The sequence below is a fragment of the Bacillus rossius genome, chromosome 1 (genome assembly GCF_032445375.1).
Source record: "Bacillus rossius redtenbacheri isolate Brsri chromosome 1, Brsri_v3, whole genome shotgun sequence".
In the NCBI taxonomy this organism is placed as follows: domain Eukaryota; kingdom Metazoa; phylum Arthropoda; class Insecta; order Phasmatodea; family Bacillidae; genus Bacillus; species Bacillus rossius.
The window spans coordinates 201711506-201731131 of NC_086330.1; the positions used below are offsets into that span (position 1 = coordinate 201711506).

The following is a 19626-nucleotide window of genomic DNA, read 5'->3' on the forward strand; positions in this document are numbered from 1 at the left end:
ATTATACGAGCATACTTCAAAACGGTTTCGAAGGTCACAATAATGAGCAAGAAATTTCTTTGCTAGTAAATTTCCCTTTCGGTGAAATTCTTATGCCTTCGAAACAAAATTAAATACGCCAACGTATTACAAAGTGTGTCAAAGTTTTTTTTTGTTTTTTCTATTAATTTTTCAGTTAAAAAAATTACTGTTCATTCCTGCAAGAAACATAAATCCTTTCTCTTACCACAGACATAATCTGAAACACTTTCACGACCTAAGACAAATCTTTGTACCTAGTAATCGTTATTCCGAAGTCGGCAAAGCCTGAAGAAATCTACTTATAATTTATATAAGCATATAAATTATTATTTTATATGTGATTTAGAAGTCATTACGTTAGTGTGTAATTATTAATTCAGCAACAAGCCACAACAACGTGTTGAAAATTGTTTTTCACAGAAATGTTTTTTACAGAAGCTGATCAGAGAATGTGCGATGTAAAAAGGAGTGAGAGAGAGAAACACGTAGGCTTTTAAATTGCGTTATTAGTTACTTTATCTGTTGATAACCTTTTTTAGGCATTCAAAAACAAACATATCCAAAATATCTACAATAGGCCTACATATCTGTACATACAGTACACACATATCTAAGCTACACATTACCTCCCAAATCACATCAAATAGTTTTTGTTCATGTTTATGTTTGTCAAGCTGCAGTTTCTTCTTTGCATCTTGAATGTATGGCGGATCTTTGATGCTCAGCCCTCGAGCTCTCCGCGAATCTATTATTTCAGGCAGAAGACACTCCTTGTAAAATGTCTGAAGTTTTGGAAACATTTTACTCAACCAAAATTCTATACTTATTCTGACTTCGTCGATCAGTAAACCTGTAAAATAATCCAAATTTTTAATATGAAGATGACTTGTTTTATGAGTGCAACTGAAACATACACGGGACTTGCAATTTATCAGAATAATGGCTGTTAATTGTGATTAACGAAAAAAAATTCAAATATAATAATTTCATAATATATATTGGCCTACTATAAATTGGGTAAGCACTATTATTTTTAAATTAAAAAATATAAATTAAATTTTAAGTGAGTTGTTTTATTATTTGTATGGCGTATGTCCAAAAGACTTCACTGAATCAAGATTCCCCATTGCATCAAACATTCAAAGAACGTATTATTTGTATAGTTTAATAACTTTTGTCTGATTAGATATCACTTATTGTAATAATAATAATAATAATGTTTGTGATTAGTTTCGTGAAGTAAATGCAACATTAATTCAAATATAACAACTCGCGTATAAATTATATAACTATAACTTGTTCTACGTCCTAAGATATATTATGCTAATGTATGTATATAATGTAGGCATGTGTGTATTCAGTAGCGTAAACTTATATTGCCGAAATAAAGAGCGATGCAACGCATTTATGGTCCCGATCCTACATTTTACTGTACACTATAATTCTACACTCTTCGCAATGCTGCAAAATATTTACAGCAATATAAGTTATCGTATATTAATATATATATTTATAATATGCAGACAACTGGAGCAATGAAACATATACGTTTAACGTTTAATTCCGTATGGTTATACTTTTTTCCTCATTTTTTAAAATATTAACGCAACTGAGCGTAATAAATAATTACGTAGTTTTCTGGCTGATTTACCAACAATACTTGCTTTGCGCAATTAAGGTGAAATCATTCAAACATTGCAAAATAGTTTTATCACTGACCCTACAATAACAGTTATGTATATGTTGTCAGATAACACGCAGGCCCAATGTATTAACGGTTTGTAAGCAATTTTTTTATTTGTCTGTACGCTCACTCACCGAGATTGCGTGCGTAATCACACTTAATCTGCTAAGTATAATAAATATTTCATTTCTAAATAAGTATACGAATTCTATAGAGGTATTTTATTGAATAATACTTACTATGTTTAAGTTTGGAAAAAATATCCTACTTTACCGGTCCCTAGTTAAAAGCTATGACTATATAATTTGTTTTCAGATATTTAACATTTTGTTTACCATATAATATTAATGATACATGTTTTCAATCATATTTAAGTCCGCGTTGTGTAGATAAAGCAGTTAACGAATGTTATGCTGAAGTTGTAATAACTTTGGCTATTCATTATAACTGGTTTATAATCAGTGTCACACAAATTGCACACATAGTAAATTACATAATTTTATTTGCATGGTCAGTAAAGTAACATGGTAATATACACTTATAATTTGGTGGCCCACACTGAGGTGATATGGTATACCAGTTTGCAAAATCTGTTTTAGGGTCTAGGATTCAAACTGAGTATTTGTCAAGAACGAAGGGGGGGAAAATATACCAGAGTTTCGATGCTGTGGTGAGTCACGACCTACAAACTGTAAACAGCTCCAGGAAGGGATTAGTACATGCCCCCCCCCCCCCTCCAGGCACCAAGGCAGCTACCTGACAGCTTGCCTCCCTTCCTGCCCCCCTCACCGAGCTAGCCATCGCTCATCTGAGATATTTGCCCCTGCCAAATTATTTCAATACAACAAATATAATATTATAATTTTCCTATTACAGATAGAGACATGCGGTCTGAAACTTTTTTGATCTAAATAATTTGCAGAATATGCCATAATATTCATTTTATATACAGGGTGAGCACAAAAGAAGTATACAAAATCAAAAATTCATTAAATCTAAACGGTACAACATACAGGCTTCGAACCTTATATAGTTTATAGAGAATCTCTGGAAGTTTTTTTTAACATATTAAAGGGATTCGATGTGTGCTCCTCTTGTCACACGGCAAACGTCGAGACGATATTCAAACTCATCCCACACCCTGCACAACATATCGGTAGTGATGGACTCTACCGCAACTGCAATTCGCTGTCTTAGCTGTGGTAAGGATTGTGGTAGGGGCGGGACAAACACCATGTCTTTGATGTAACCCCACAAGAAGAAATCACAAGGGGTTAGGTCTGGTGATCGTGGTGGCCACCTGCACCACACGTCATCACCAGCACCTGCTCGACCAAGCCATCGCCCAGGCAGATGTGTGTTGAGGTGTTCCCGTACAGCCAGGTGGAAGTGTGGAGGTGCACCATCTTGTTGAAAGATAAAGTTGTCGGAGTCATCTTGCAATTGAGGCAGCAACCACAAAGAAATCATATCGAGGTATGTAGTGCCTGTGACAGTCTTCTCCAAGAAAAAGAAGGGGCCGTAAATCTTCTCCCTCGACACTGCGCAGAAGACATTGACCTTTGGCGAATCTCGTTCATATGCGATGGTTTCATGGGGGTGTTGTGTTCCCCAAACACGAAAATTGTGACGATTAACTCTACCGTTTGTGTGAAATGTTGCTTCATCGCTAAAAATTAACCTCTTTGATAGGTTTTCGTCATTCTCCATTCTTGCCAACATTTCGATGCAGAATTCCGATCGTGCTGCATAATCGGCGGGAGTGAGTGCCTGGACCATCTGCAATCTGTAAGGTTTCATGCGCAAGCGTTTACGTAAGATTTTGGAAATTGTTGTTTGTGGGATCTGCAGCTCACGACTTGCGCGACGTGTTGATTTTTGTGGGCTTCGCAGGAATGCAGCTCGAACACGATCCACAGCTTGCTCTGGCGCAGGAGGGCGACCAGGACTCTTGCCTTTGCAAATGCAGCCGTTCTCTTCAAAGTTTTTGTACCAGGTTGATATGGATACTCTGGTGGGTGGTTCTTGACGAAAGTGTGTGCGAAACGCTCGTTGCACAGCGGTTATACACCCCGTTTTTGCTAACTGCAGGACACACCAGCTCTTCTGTTGCGGTGTAGGAGCCATTTTCGACGCTAGTACTGTCTGGCGGCGGCAGTCTGCAACAAAAGAAGTGAGTCTATACGTCAAAAAAAACTTCCAGAGATTCTCTATGAATTATAAAAGGTTTGAAGCCCGTATGTTGTACCGTTTAGATTTTATTAATTTTTGATTTTGTATACTTCTTTTGTGCTCACCCTGTATAAAACGGGCAGCCTGTTTACAATAGAGTATTGAAAAATGAACAAGTCATTTAAAAACTATGTCAAAATGTTATTAAAAAAGTGGGTATTAACGCAAGTGTATACCTGCATTATCTGCGTTTTGGTTTTTATTTCACCTTTTTATCTTATTTAGTGCCGACATAAAATGTAATTTAGTTACCATTGATTTTCCTATACTGGCAAGATGCCAGCACCCGACCATCCAACAGCCTTAATCAAGAATATATAAGGGCATAAACGTATGAGACCGATTGTTCTGACGTCATGGCGGCCATTTTTAGTGTCAAAATTCCTCAAAAAATACTTAAAATTCCTTTTAAAAAAATTCCTAATTCGAGGGAAAAATTCCCGTTTGAGGAAAAATTTCCCGTTTTAGTCATCAAAAATGTCAACGGCTTGTAAATTCCTAAAAGCGGCTTAAATTCCTTAGCATCAAGCCGTTCTAAACTGCCGAGGTCATGACCTTGACAATTAGGATGACATCACTGCCATTGTGAACTATGTCGTAACTGTTGCAATTATCAGTACGCCTACTATTTTGAAAATAAGTAATTTTTATGCTAGAAAATTGGCAAAAACTTTAAAATTTATTAAATAAGTTAATTACCAAAATTTAAATAAAAATATTTAAACACACCGTTGCACATATCGTTACGGCCACCATCTTAGATTATAAAAATGTTGCATGTTTCGTTATGCCCGCCATATTGGATGTGTATAACGCCATCGTTGCACTTTTATTTACGCCCGCCATCTTGAATTATAGATCTTTGCAATTTTTGTTACGGCCGCCATCTTGAAAAACAGTAATTGTTGTTCAAAAAATGCATTAATGTTTTTAAAATTTATAAAAAATAAAAATTTAAATTATATCACTTCGCCATCTTGGATTATGAGATACTACCACCATCTTGAAAAACCGTATTTATTTTCAGATTTTAATAAGAAAAGATTTAAAATTTATAAAAAATTTAATCAAAATTTAATAAAGTATTATTTAAAAACGCACTTAAAAAATTAAGCTCGGCGTCCTCGGTTCGAACCCGGTGAGTGCAAAAAAAATGGCGACCGATCCTTCCCTCCATGTAAGCCGCCATCAGAATGACTTCCCACCACTAATGCTAAAGTGTGTGTGTGTGTGTGTGTGTATATATATGTACACACACACACACACACACACATACTAGCTGAAGTACTCGGCATTTCCCGGGCTAAACACATCATAATATAACGAACGTCACTACCGAGTTTCAAATTTATATGAGATACACTTTAAAAACTGGAAATTTTGATTTTATAGTCCCATTGATTGCACAATCTCGGTGCATCAAAACTACGCATCAGCAAAACCGGGACACCAATTTTCAGCTTCGTTTTATGTGAAGGTAGGTAACCCCTAGGCAAGACGTAACGGACGCACAAAACGCGTTACAAATTCAAGGAAACGCCATCTATGACGAAGTTTTAAAATAAACTGTTATTAGCACCTTTAGTTCGCTAGCAGCCGCGAGATTCACTTGAATGGGTTTAGCCAAGGAGAAGGATAGGACGTATATGACCGTGTGGCGGACATAGAGAAATGACACAAACCCTATGACTTACCTTCTATGATGTGTTATTATAAAACAGAATTTACCCCTTTTAAACTCCCTAAGCGATGCAATTTTGAAATTATATGTAAGGCAAGTCCTTGTCAGAATTGTAATGGGAGAGGAAAATTATTGATGGTCCAAAAAATGAAAATTAATTAAAAATAATAAAAATAATTCTAGTAAAAGAAAAAAACAAATTAAACACAGAGAGAGGAAAAAAACAATAGTTTAGGTTTGCGATTTAAAGTGATAAAAAGTATTTAAATACTAATTGAACTCTTATGAGGGTACTGATTGCTTCGTTGTTAATATCACACGGGTGTGTTTTACTTGTATGGGAAAATTAATAATGATAAGGCATCTAGTGCGTGGCAACAATGTTAATAGGCAATAGGAAATAAACTTCTAGCGCCTGCGGCATTGTCAACACACACTTCGTACGTGTACTGCATGTTGTATCGAACCCCCTCCAACGCATTTGATTCTAAATTGGACTTTTAGTAAGGATCCCTAATGTTATTGATAATATAGCCTATAGCCTTCCTCGATAAATGTACTATCCAACACTGAAAGAATTTTTCAAATCGGACCAGTGGTTCCTGAGATTAGCGCGTTCAAACAAACAAACAAACAAACTCTTCAGCTTTATAATATTAGTGTATGTATATATATATATCTATATATATATATATCGCCAGCTAGTATGACGTCACGCCCACCATCTTGGATTACGACATCACAGTCATCATCTTGTTTACGTTTGCTAGAGTGCGCTACCGCCATTTAGTTTAATTTTTATACACACGATGATTGCAACAGTTACGAGATAATTCAAAATAGCGGTGATGTCATCCTAATTGTCAAGGTCATGACCTCGACGGCTTAGAACGGCTTGACGCTAGGAATTTAAGTTACTTTTGGGAATTTTAAAGCTGTTGACAGCGTTGATAACTAAAACGAGAAATTTTCCCTCAAAACGGGAATTTTTCCCTCGAAATATGAATTTTTTTGGGAATTTTGACACCAAACATTGCCGCTGAAACGCCAGATCAATAGGTCATTGACCCCATCCTCAATCCACAACATGAAGCCAGGGCTCGGAGCAACCAAACTATAATACTACTACTAACATGTTTAATTATGCCGATCCGAATTCAAGTTATGTAGTTATGAGCTTGCAACCTTGCGTACTTCACTTGCCCTTGACGAATCTGGACAGGTTTAATGTTTGGCCTCTTCACATGGTAATAGCTAGCCAAAAAGTATGTTTACATTTTATTTTTGCACACATTTTTTATTGAGAAAAATTTTTTTTTCCGAAAATAGTCATTTAACACTTAATTACTGTCCCGCGAATTTATGGCAATTTAATTTATTATTTTACCGACGTTTTGTAGTTACCAACGGTAGGCTGTGTATGTGCATGTAATTGTTTAAACTTATTTGTAAACGTGTATAAATTAATGTTTTCATTAAATTTATAATAAAAATTATTTATGTTTTTAAGAGTTCTTAAATTTTTAAAATCAAATATAACCTAAAATCGTTTTTCAAAATGGTGACGTTTTCAACTGGAAGTACGTGAGAAGTACACAGATTTATTTTTGACTTGCGTACTTGAATATACTTCACTTTCAGGGACAAGTACGTATAGTATTATGTACTTCAGGCGAATACGGACACGGCCTTACAAACTTCAATTTATCTATAAGAATTAATTTAAATTTAATAGAGTTTAAAATTGATTTTATGAAACACGAAAGCTATTATAAGTTAAAATCCATTGTGGAAACACTTGCTAAGGCAGTATTTTTTTGTGGTTCTCTGGAAGTGTATGTTTTGGTTGTTTCTGGATCGATAATGAAGTATTTTTTTTCATGTTGTTTTGATATATAAAATGGATACAAAGATAAAAATACAAGGAACAGGATGAATCTTAACGATTTAAATAGTTTTCGGTAGTGACTGAGGTGGTTTATTCATTAAAATACTTACTGTTCATTTTTTTTGTTTAATTTGGATTTGTTTATAACTCTAAAAATTAATGCCGCAACGAATAGACTGACTATAAAAATTGCTGTTCGTATGCAATTGTATTGGCATGAATTTGCTAGCCTTAGATCATTGAAATGAAAGTTATCTTTTTTTTGTATAGTTAGGTAGATTTCGGAGAAAGACTTCCTATTGTAGCAGTTACCACTGCGACTTCCGGAAAATTTCTTCAAAGTTTTTCGTTACATAGTTTAGTGTCCCCAAAATCATCATCTCAAAACATTATATATGCATATACATAACATACATACATTTTTATGAACACGATAACTACGTAATTTTGCACAAAACATTTTAAAATTAATGAGGGGAAAAAAATGAGAAATCTTGGTCGAGTTTGTTAATGGAAAATATCTGACCAATGGGGCAGAAATGCGGAAGGTTTATTTTTTTAAATAGGACAATTGCTATAACCCCCGCATCCGTATGAAGAGTTATTATATATATTGTTTAATTTATACCAAAAACCTTTTGTCAAAATAACTGCAAGGTTAAATAAAAATGGCTCAGAGGACAAAAAAATTTCTTAACTTCCTTAGCAGGCACGCCATCAAATCAGTTCAAATTGTTTGTAAACTTTAGATATGTTCTAAAAAATGTTTATAAAACTATTTTTTGATAAGTCTAAACATTGTTGCAGGGAGTTCAAACGATTAGAATTGAAAAACAAACCACATAAAATATAAAATATATTCTTATTTTCTGCAAACTTAATAAATAGTATCTACATCTTTAGTCTGAAATAATACTTTATACAACCAACCAATACTGTAAGGGCTTGCAAAAAAAAAACAGTAGCTAAAGAATAGAACATTTCTTAACTACCATTCACTACCAAATATGATATAATTTATCGAAAATCTTCTAAATAGTATCTAAAATGTTTCTCTGAAACAAACTTTCGTACATTTGAGAATATATATATATATATATATATATATATATATATATATATATATATATATATATATATATATATATATATATATATATATATATATATTAAAGGAATTATGTTGGCGTCATCTGCAAAGCTAATGAGATACACATTTTTACTGATTCTTCCGCAACATTCATGTATTCAAAAATAGGATTGGACAAAGCTTTCTTGGGCAACCCCGATATTTGTTGTTTGGATATCAGAATTGACAATGTGGACCTAATCATTCAGGCTGAGCAGAATTGGTACTATATGATTTATGTCATTAAGATAAACCTGAAATAATTTGTGTGTTTTTTTTTAACTATTCCCAGTTAAAATAATGTTTTTATTCAACATTATATTTTGATTAATCGTGTCAAATCGTGTTATATGCTTTACATAAAATTCCTATTGATTCATCATCAATTGCCTGTATCGGTATCTTTTATTTAAAAAATCAGCAAAAGCTGTTTCAGTGCTTCTAGCTGTTGTAAATTTGATAGTATTTTGTGATTTTCATACATATAATTTTAACACATTGTTCAAATATTATTGCTATCAGACGTTAATTTTATATATTTGATTTATTACCTTACTTATGCAGAGAAATAGTTATTGCAATTTGAAGATGATATGGAAAGATTCCAGTAGTAAAATATGAGTTTATTATAGGAAATAAAGGAACGTATATACCATTAGAAAACAACCAACTATAAAAATAATAATTATAAAAATTAAAAATACTTTACTACACATAAATCACAAATTACAATAATTACAATAACATTCAAAATATTGCGTGACCTGATACACAGCGGACCATTGGGCGAAAGAGGATGCGTTTTGCTGTAAAAAGTAAAATAAAGAAAATACATTTATGCGGTTTTGAAACCAAATAATTCAAATGTGTAAGCAAACACTGCACGCTTGTAAGCGCACAACTGCTACGTTGGTATGACAGTTTTGCTAGCACTTCTTTCAGATTTACCTAGTTTTAATACGTATAATATATTTAGAGTGTATATTATATAATAGGTCACGTTTGATTCACGCAATATTACTATTGTCATACACACAATAAATCTTGTCTGATAGAGAATAAAAGGTTTACAATTAAAGTTCTACAGAGTTTCGTTAAATCATATCTGTGGAATATTAGGATATAGATGTTTCATTGCTCAATATAGTTCGAAGGAAATGGAAGAGTTTTCATCAATTGGCTTTTCTATCTTCAAAACACACCGAAACCAGTTTTGAAGTCGAACGTTTAAAATATATTTTATTCCCTACAGAAATCCTCAGCGATAGTTGGGACATCTAGCGGGCAAACTCTAAACTCATCGTGCCTGACGTCTAGCGGCGTAAAGCTGAACTAACACATCATTCGTCCATTTCACGAGCTACACGCGTCCGTTACATGACAAGTTTTAAACTAAAATTATTTAAATTCTGTACGTAATGTTTCAGTTTTGGCCTACAGGAATTGTAAAGGATACTCAATTTGATTTGTATGTAAAATAAAGACCGTGTACAGTTCTTATAAATATGAAATACTTCGTTTTAAAAATTTCTTAATTACAATTTAGTAACAAATAATTTTTTGAAAAACTTTTTCTACCACAATTGCAAAAATCAAAGCTTGATTTTATAATGCTGTAATTTACATTTTTTTTTACCAACAGTGCTATTCGTGGGATAAATAATTTCCCTCATGCCTGCAAAACTATGGATCTTGGCCTTAACATCTGTTTGCATTCTCAAGTTTTCCCTGATAAATGGAAAATAGCAAAGGTCATTCCGATACACAAAAATGGCTCCAAATTGATTGTATCAAACTATAGGCCAATATCTTTACTTAATGGCTTCGCAAATATATTTGAAAAAATTAAACACAAAGTTTTAAATTTTCAACTTCAAAATAAATTATCAGCCAGTCAGTACGGATTCAGATCTGGAATGTCCACCACTACTAACCTAATTACTTTTCTTAACCCAATCCATAATGTAGTTACTAACAGAGGTCAGGCAGATGCCTGTTATTTTGATCTAGCCAAAGCATTCAATACAGTAAACCATTCGCTACTTTTAAAAAAAACTATCAGACTTTGGTTTTTGTACTAACTACTTGAACTGGTTTTCTAGCTATCTCAATAATAGATATTTTTTTGTATCTGTCAATAACCATAATTCCTCTTTACACCATGCTAGTTCTGGAGTACCACAAGGTGCCACTCTCTCACCTCTCCTCTTCAATATATTTATAAATGACATTACCATGGTCCTTAATTACTCAACTGGTGTACTCTTTGCCGACGATCTGAAAATCTCTAAAATAATATCTACAGTCAATGATAGCGCTCTACTACAAAGGGACATTAATGAAATCAATAATTGGTGTCTTCTAAACTTGGTCAACCTAAACAATAATAAAACTAAGGTAATATTCTTTACTAGGAAATATAACCCTATAGTACATTCTGAATAATAACCCAATCTCAAAAACTTTCATTATAAAAGACCTTGGTGTCTTTCTAGATTCAGAATTTTTTTTTCATAAACAAATCGACTACTTAAATTCCATTTCAAGAAGAACATTTGCTATTATAAAATATATCACTCATTATGCTACCAATTCCGATTCAATTCTTTCTCTTTACTTGGCATTAATTCAATCTAAATTAGAATACTGTTCAACTGTCTGTAATGACATTGGGTCATCTGATATTGAGAAACTAGAAAATTTAGAAAACAAATTGTTTTTAACTAATAATTCTAAAAGAGGTTTTCCGCATCACAATCTTATTCCTCTAGCAGACCGTAGAACCTATTTGGACTATCTTTTTGTTCATACAGGGTTCCCAACGATAGGGAAAACAGGGAAAACAGGGAAAATTCAGGGAAATTGAAATGGGTCAAAAACACAGGGAAAACTCAGGGAAATTTGTTGTGCTGCAATCACAGTGTGTGTATATATATTTATATATTGATTAATACATGTATCACAAGCACATTTTTTCTTAAAAACAAAATCGGAAAGTTGGGGTGCGGGTCGTACATGTAAATCAAAGTAATAGATAAGCCACGAGTCCCGGGAAAGTTTGGTTCACCATACAGCTGTGACGTGCCGAATTTCATGGTAGCCGGCCCCGGACCGTGCCGAGCTGCGCCAAGCCAGTTGTAGAAAACGGTGGCACCGTAGTTCGTATACGTTTGGCCGTTTGTGTCATAACTTTGAAGTATCCAGTATGCTGGAAACTTTTTGAAGATTGTTTAGTGAACATATTTTCATTTATTTAGATGTATTTTTTCAAAAGTGCTGCAGCTGTGGTGGTGTTTTTGTATCACTGTAATTTGTGTTGTTGGTAGTATTATGGTATCATGACGAGATTTTTGCCTATCAAACACAACAAAAACGCCGCTAAAATAGTTACACATTATGTTATTCTGAGTCAAGAGTTCTACAGAAGCAGTTAAATATATTTGAAATTTTTTAGTCAATTGTGAGAAGTGTTTTTTTTCCCAGAAGAAATCAACGGCGGTCCTCTTATTATTTTCTCATTAGAAATATAGGTTACGTTCACGGGTGTGTGCTAGCTCAGTTTCCTTAATTGTGCAATGAAAACACGGTGAAACTTATGAGACTAAGCGATTCAGTATCGAATGTGTTTTGCTACTCTACATTAGGCCTAGGCCTATTCTTGATAGTCTGAGTGGATAATTGTGTGATGTCTAAATTCAATCCTGCTTGGCTAGATGGATCACTGTTTCCTGACTGGAAAAAGTGGCTACGTCGTGTTGAGGGTGATGAAAATAGTGCAAAGTGTATTCTGTGTAAAAAGGTATTTTCTTTGAGTAGTATGGGTAGGCAGTCTGTGAAGAGCCATCAAGAAGGGAAATTTCAAAAACAGTTGCTTACTGCGAGCAGTATTTCTGCATCTATGTCAGCATACTTAACAAAGCCTTTAAATCACCAAGAAACGAAGGGATCAATTATTTCAAGAGTTTCCACAGCACCAAATTCTGAATTAGCATCCAGCACACCAGCATCCTGTTCATTGTTAACTCATCATCATCATTCAGTGCTCTGAAAGAGGCATCTTCAGGCATGGTAAATAAAATACATTTTCAGGGAGACAGTAATGTCAGAAAGGCAGAAATATTGTGGGCATTACATGTTGTTATGAAAAAAGACAGTTTTAATAGCCAACAAGGAATAAGCAATTTGTTTGCTAAAATGTTTCCATATAGTTCCATTGCACCAGAAATGTAGCTTAGTAGTACCAAGACTGCATACTTAGTTACTTGCCCCATATTTTTTCCACAAACTTACAGATGAAATCAGATCCACAAAATAAATTGTTGCATGCTTTGATGAATCCTTCAATAGGGTATAAAAGGTACAACAAATGGACATAGATCTACGTATATGGGACGTCAACAAAAATCAAGGAATGACCAGGTACTGGAATTCTTCATTTTTAGGCCATTCTACAGCTGATGATCTCTTAAAAGGGTTTCAACAGGAACTAAAGGATGTGGAACTATCCAAAATTATACAAGTATCCATGGATGGGCCGAATGTCAATTGGTTGTTCATGAAAAAATTGAATGCAAAAACTAAGGTGTGCGAAGAAGATCCAGATATATTAGACCTGGGATCTTGTGGTCTCCATGTTGTTCATGGTGCCTTTCAAATGGGTTTTAGAAAGACCGGGTGGGATGTTGTTCAATTTTTAAGGGCCATATATTCTGTGTTCAAAGACTCACCTGCTCGACGATCAGACTTCAGACGAGTTACAAGTTGCAGTGTTCTTCTGATCAAATTTTGTGATTTGTTGGTGGTTGGAAAATGTCCTAGTGTGTGAGAGAGCAATACAAATTTTTCCTCACTTGAAAAAAATTTTTAAGACCAGTAAATTACCTGCTACATATTTTGTTGAGAAAGTGAAGGATTGTTTGAGGGATCCTTTGTTGCTAGCTAAGCTGAGTTTTTTTTCCTGACAATGGCTTCTTCACTTGAACCATTTTTAAAGAAGTTCCAAACATTAAAACCAATGTTACCATCTCTGCATAAGGAATTGGAGGACTTGCTAAGAGAGTTGCTGGGACGTTTCATTAAGATGGAAATTTTGAAAGCCAAGATAACTGCATATCAGCTTATTAGTATTAATTTGGACGATGTAAGTCTGGGACTTCCACTCGCAAAGTTGAAAATTGGATTTGCTGCAAAGCATGAGTTAGGTGTAGTTGATGTAAAATAACTTCAGAAACAAAGGTTCCTAACAGAATGCAAAACATGCATGGTTCAGATTGCCAAGAAACTTGAACGTAGCCCAATAAAATACAAAATGGTTAAAGCTGCTTCTTGTTTGGACCCTAGACAATTGTTGGACAAACAGGAAGAGTGTAGGACAAGCATGGATACATGTTTGCAAATTCTTATGTCTGCCAAGCACCTAACTGCTCTTCAATCTGATAGACCTAGTGTTCAGTTTACCAAATTTGTTACTAATATAAATTCTGACAAACTTGCATCATTTCATGTACACAATAACAGATTGGACACTTTTTTTGCAGATATGTTGATTGGAGAAGAACAGTTTAAAGATAAATGGCTTGCAGTGAAAATTATATTAATTCTCTCACATGGTAATGCTTTTGTGGAATCTGGATTCTCCATCAATAAGGAGATGCTTGTTGAAAATCTCCATGAGGAATCTTTGATTGGCCTGCGACGAGTTTGGGATGGAGTTAGTAATGCTGGTGGTGAAAATTGTATTCAAGTATATCAGGAAATGATAAAATATGCCAGAGGAGCAGCTTCAAGGTACAAAGGTGCCCTGGAGTAAAAATGTCAAAATGAAGAAGAGGACAAGAAGTTGGACAGATATTGTAAGAAAGAAAGAAAACGCAAGACTGTAGGAATTCAAGAGCTGCTAAATAAAAAACTGGAAATAAAGAAACAAAAAGAGCATTTAGAGATGAAAATTAAAAAAATTAAGAAAAATATTTATTGGGCTTAAAGAATAACCAGTACATATTTGTAATATTTTGTGAATGTACATTGAATATGCAAGATACCTAAACATTTTTTTCCTATGCAGCAGAAGTGGTATAACATTAGGCCTATGTATGTCTAAATGTTCACAGCAATTTAGCAGGTAATAAAATAGCTGATAATACCCTTATGTTAGTAGCATAGGTATGCCTGTATATTATGTAAAATTGTTCTTATTGTGATTAGTTTATTTCATTATTTTTTTTAATTTAGCACAGGGAAAATATATTATAGGACAGGGAAAACAGGGAAAACTCAGGGAAATTTACAGAAACAAGTTGGTGGGAACCCTGTCATAATATTTATAACTATAAAATTAAATGTAGCTATATTCTTGATACCACCGGATTGAGAATCCCTCAATTCAATTCTTGCCTCTTTTCTAGTTTATGTACTATTTATAACAAGAATGATCTTATTTATAGACACATTACAAACTATAATAGACACAACACCAAGTAAAATTCTCGTTATTACTAATATTTTATATTTCTTATACAATTGTACTTTAAATTAATCTAACAATTTTCTATATATATTAATTTAACCATGTTACTCTCATGAAACTTTTTGTAATTTTAAGTAATTATTTGAATTTAAGTATTCATATGGATATTTGTATGTTGTGTTGTGTTGTGTTGTCTTGTATTTTTGTTCTACTATTTGTTTTGTTCTAGTATTTGTTCTGTTCTAGTAGGTATTAATAATGTTACTGTATTTGATTTGTACTTGTCCTAAATGTTGTGCCCACCGTTGGAGCCTTGTGCTGTTGGTGTGGCATGTTACAAATCAAATAAATAAATAAATAAATCTCATTTCATCAAGTTGGTCTTCCACTTGAGGGCTACCAAATCCAGTTCATAGTCAAACTGCTGTGATCTTGGACGCTGTCAGTCGTGTGTCTTGAGTGTGATCGGCTCAGTGAAGCAGACGTGTGGTGTGGCTGTTTGCAGCGGTGAACAGCACAGCCATGTACAGGTTCTTCAAGTACATAGAGAACCGAGATGTGGCCAAGCAGGTGATGAAGGAGCGAGGGTTGAAGAAGATTCGTCTGGGTATTGAGGGCTATCCTACGTACAAGGAGAAGGTGAAGAAGAGGGCAGGTGGCCGGGCGGAGGTCATTTACAACTACGTGCAGCGCCCCTTCATCCACATGTCGTGGGAGAAGGAGGAGGCCAAGAGCAGACACGTAGACTTCCAGGTGACTGCCTCCTGCTTGCAGGTCCCCTAGTTGGCGCCGTCTCCTAGGGTTGTAGCGATCAGTACATACTTTTTGCATAGCTGTGTAACCAAAATCACTAGCTTTGCTTTATGTTACTTGCCAGTAGTGGGTTTTTGGCCAGAGACGGTGCGGCAGCAATTATTAAGTATTTAGCACAGTAGAACACTATTTTATTTTAAGTGTACTCAGGGTGGCCACTCACCGGGAAAACCGGGAAACATCAGGGATTTCACTATCACCTGGAAATATCAGGGATATCTTGGGGATTTTTCCCTTAAAACTGGGAGGTTGTTTTTGCCGATCTGAATATATTTATTTTTAAATTGCAGGGTGTCTACATACATGGAAAACAGGATTTGTATAGAAAATATAATATCCATAAATAAAAAATAATGGATATTTGGTCCTGTGCCTCACAAACCTTAGCTTACTTACTTTCGTGTTTCGTGTTTACCAGCGTGCGTGCACTTGTAGCGCCGGGATTTTGCGGCATGGTATGTATGCGCCATGCAGGGCCGTATCAATGCGCACTTGTATGCGCTTTTCGGGGCCTCTCAACTGCGCAGTCGCGAGTAGATTGGAATGTTGTTCAGTGTTTACTTTTTTTTTTAATGTTGGGTGTGGTTGTTTTGATGAATTACATGGGCCGTACTATTGGTAGTAACTACTTAATATGTCGTTTTTTCCGTTGCGGCTGTTTTGTGCCACCCACGCGAACAAATATATTTTCTGAACTAGCGGGTTGGAGTGGCCTTAATAATTAACTATGTTTAGCAAACATGTTCACATTTTATCGGCTGCAGTATGTTTGCGGCTTATTGAAATGGTTGGCTTCTATTTGTATTTTGCAGTGTGTTTGTGTAGAATAGAAGGTACATTTTTTCATGCGACTTGTAAAATGAATGCCAATTATAAGTGCAAGTTTTCACAAGACTGGCTTGTGGATCAGCGGTTTAAGGAATGGCTTCACCCGGTAAAAGAAAATCCATTCTCTGCGGCATGCACTTTGTGCAACACAACCTTTTTATTAAGTAATATGGGAAAGACTGCAGTGAGGAGTCATTTAAATGGCAAGAAACATAAATCGATTACAAATCTTTCGGGTTCGGGATGCACATTGGACGTATTTTTTAATTGTGCTGATAAATCACCTCGTGGATCTGAGATTACACCTGACTTATTTTCGCAGCAGTCTTCTACGCCAGTAGCTACTGCTGTTACAAATATATCAGAAAAAACTACAGCTGTAAGTGAGGTTAAATCTAGGCAAGTGTCATGTGGTATGAATAGGTTTATTATGAATGAAAATGTGACTCGAGCAGAGATCATTTGGTGTGTTTTAACAGTTATGTCACAGTGCGGACCTAAATGCATCATATTTAAAGGCTATGTTTCCTAATTCTATGATTGCCCATAAAATGCAGCTACACCGGACAAAAATTTCTTATCTGGTCATGTATGGTTTGGCACCATATTTCCATAGAGAACTTGTTAAAATGTGTTCAGATGCTTCACACATTGTGATTGGTTTCGATGAATCTCTCAACAAGGTGGCACAAAGATGTCAGATGTATGTTATGGTTAGGTTCTGGAATGAGGTAACCAATTGTGTAGTTATAAGGTATTTTTGTTCTGCATTTGTTGGGCATGCAACATCACAAGACTTGTTAAAAGCCCTGACTTCAGCCTTAAGTGAGATTGATTTGTATAAAATTGTACAGGTTTCAATGGATAGGCCAAATATTAATGTTAAGCTTATGAAAGATTTACGTGACTTTTTGAAGAAAGATCTAAGTGTTGCATCAATTTTGGATATTGGCACATGTGGGCTGCATTCTCTTCATGGGGCTTTTAAGGCATCAATCAAGGCCACTGGGTGGAAGGTAATAGAGTTTCTGAGAGCTCTGTATTTTTTATTTAAAAATGTGCCTTCGCGTAGAAGTGATTATATTCAGTATTCTAGCTCTTCTACTTTCCCATTGAAATTTTGTCCCAAGCTAACTTTTTTTCATTCATTGGCTTCCACTGTAGAGCCTTTCCTGACCGACTTTCAGTCTGATGCACCAATGGCACCATCTGAGAAACTGGACTCTTCTAGTAAGGTCACTGGTATTGATCTTTCTGATAAAAATAGTTTACTGGGAGCAAAGCATGTTGATATTGGTTATGTAACTCGTGATTCTCTGCGTAAAATCAAAAGTGCATCTGAACTGGAAATTCTGCAGTTTAAAAATGATTGTAGGAATTGCTTGAAAAAGTTTTGTGAGAAAATGCTGGAACGCTCGCCTCTTAAATACTCTCTGACTGAGGGGATCTCTTGTCTCGATCCAGATGTTGTAGTGCGACCAACTCTGCCAAACAAACGTCTAAAGCAGACTCTAAAAATCTTGGTGGAAAACAACTGGATTTCAGGAACCAAAGCTGACAGAGTTGAGAGTCAGTTCAGGGTTTTGTGTGATGCAGAAGATGTGAAGGACACCATGAAGACATTTGTAGGAAAAGAGAATAAATTGGATAGTTTATGGATGAAACTTGTAGCCTCTCAACCAAATAAACCAATAAGCTTGTATCCTTTCTTAAATTTGTCCTCATCTGGTCGCATGGAAATGCAAATCTAGAGAGAGGTTTCTCAATTAATCACGAGTGCTTAGTGGAAAACCTCAGAGAAGAATCACTTGTAGCCCAGAGACATGTTTATGATGGGGTAACAGCAGCAGGTGGAGTCAATGCCTTTATAGCCAATATTTCTAAGGAAGTCATACATTCTGCCCGAAACTCTCATGCTCGTTATAAGGAAGCAACATCTAAAATGAAGGCTCAAAAAGAGGCCAATAATGATGCCGAAATTTAAAAAAAAAAAAAAAAGAGAGAACTGCAATGGCTGTTAAATATCTTGCTGTTAAAAAACAAAAACTCTTAGAAGAAGCAAAAAGGAAGCTTCACTTATTGATGCAGAAATTGAGTCTCTTAAAAATACTTAAGTTAGGTTTTAACAATTATTTTAATCAAAAGTTTTGTTTTATGTTTGTATACTGAAGTGAATTAGGATAGTGTTATGACTGATAAGTTTTCTGTTTGGAAATTTATACAAAATGATAAATTGGTTTTGAAGATCTATTTACATTAGAGGATTATTTGATGTTAGTAACTGACACTAACTTTCACAGACACAAGCTTATTTATTTTGCCCTTGTTGATAAAGTCCATCAAATTTTCAACGATTTTGGAATGCAGGTATGTAACAGGTGCCTTAATTATGTACATACCATATACTGTAGCTTGCCAGGAAATGTATTTTGAAAGTTTAAATGAGTGTTATAAATATCAGGGAAATCTCAGTTTTCACATGGAAAAATCAGGGAATTTTATTTTGTGGATTGGGTGGCCACCCTGGTACTGTAACATTATGCTCCTGTTCTGTACATAGACTTATGAAAGGAATGCATTTCAGGCTGGTGATATAAATCAATTGTGTTTTTAAATTGTGTTAGGACAACAGTTTTAACCAAATTGAACATTAAACACAGATATTAAATCAAGATTTGTAAGAGTTCTCATTTTACCAACTACATTGTACTGTCATGAAGGGGGGGTTTCGAATCGGCATACGTGTATACCTTGGGCGCCACCACGTGGGTGGGCACATGGACCCAGCTATTGAATCTGTCCCAGGGTCGTGACGTGACTCATGTGGAGATAGGCTCGACTTCCCCCTGCTAGCACTCACCAGCCCGCTCTCAGCGGCGGGCAC

General features: G+C 35.1%; 1 protein-coding gene across 3 annotated transcripts in view; it reads left to right on the forward strand.

Annotated features, from left to right (window-relative positions):
- Window positions 1-19626, forward strand: part of LOC134527242 (BTB/POZ domain-containing protein KCTD20) — a 276293-nt gene that overhangs the window by 252945 nt on the left and 3722 nt on the right. For 2 of the 3 annotated variants that reach the window (XM_063359739.1, XM_063359737.1), the window contains exon 8: window positions 15607-15854. The exons of the other annotated variant lie outside the window; for it this stretch is intronic. In XM_063359739.1, coding sequence (XP_063215809.1) covers window positions 15607-15854 — 248 coding nt within the window. The remainder of the gene's footprint in view (window positions 1-15606; window positions 15855-19626) is intronic. 3 annotated transcript variants of the gene reach the window in all.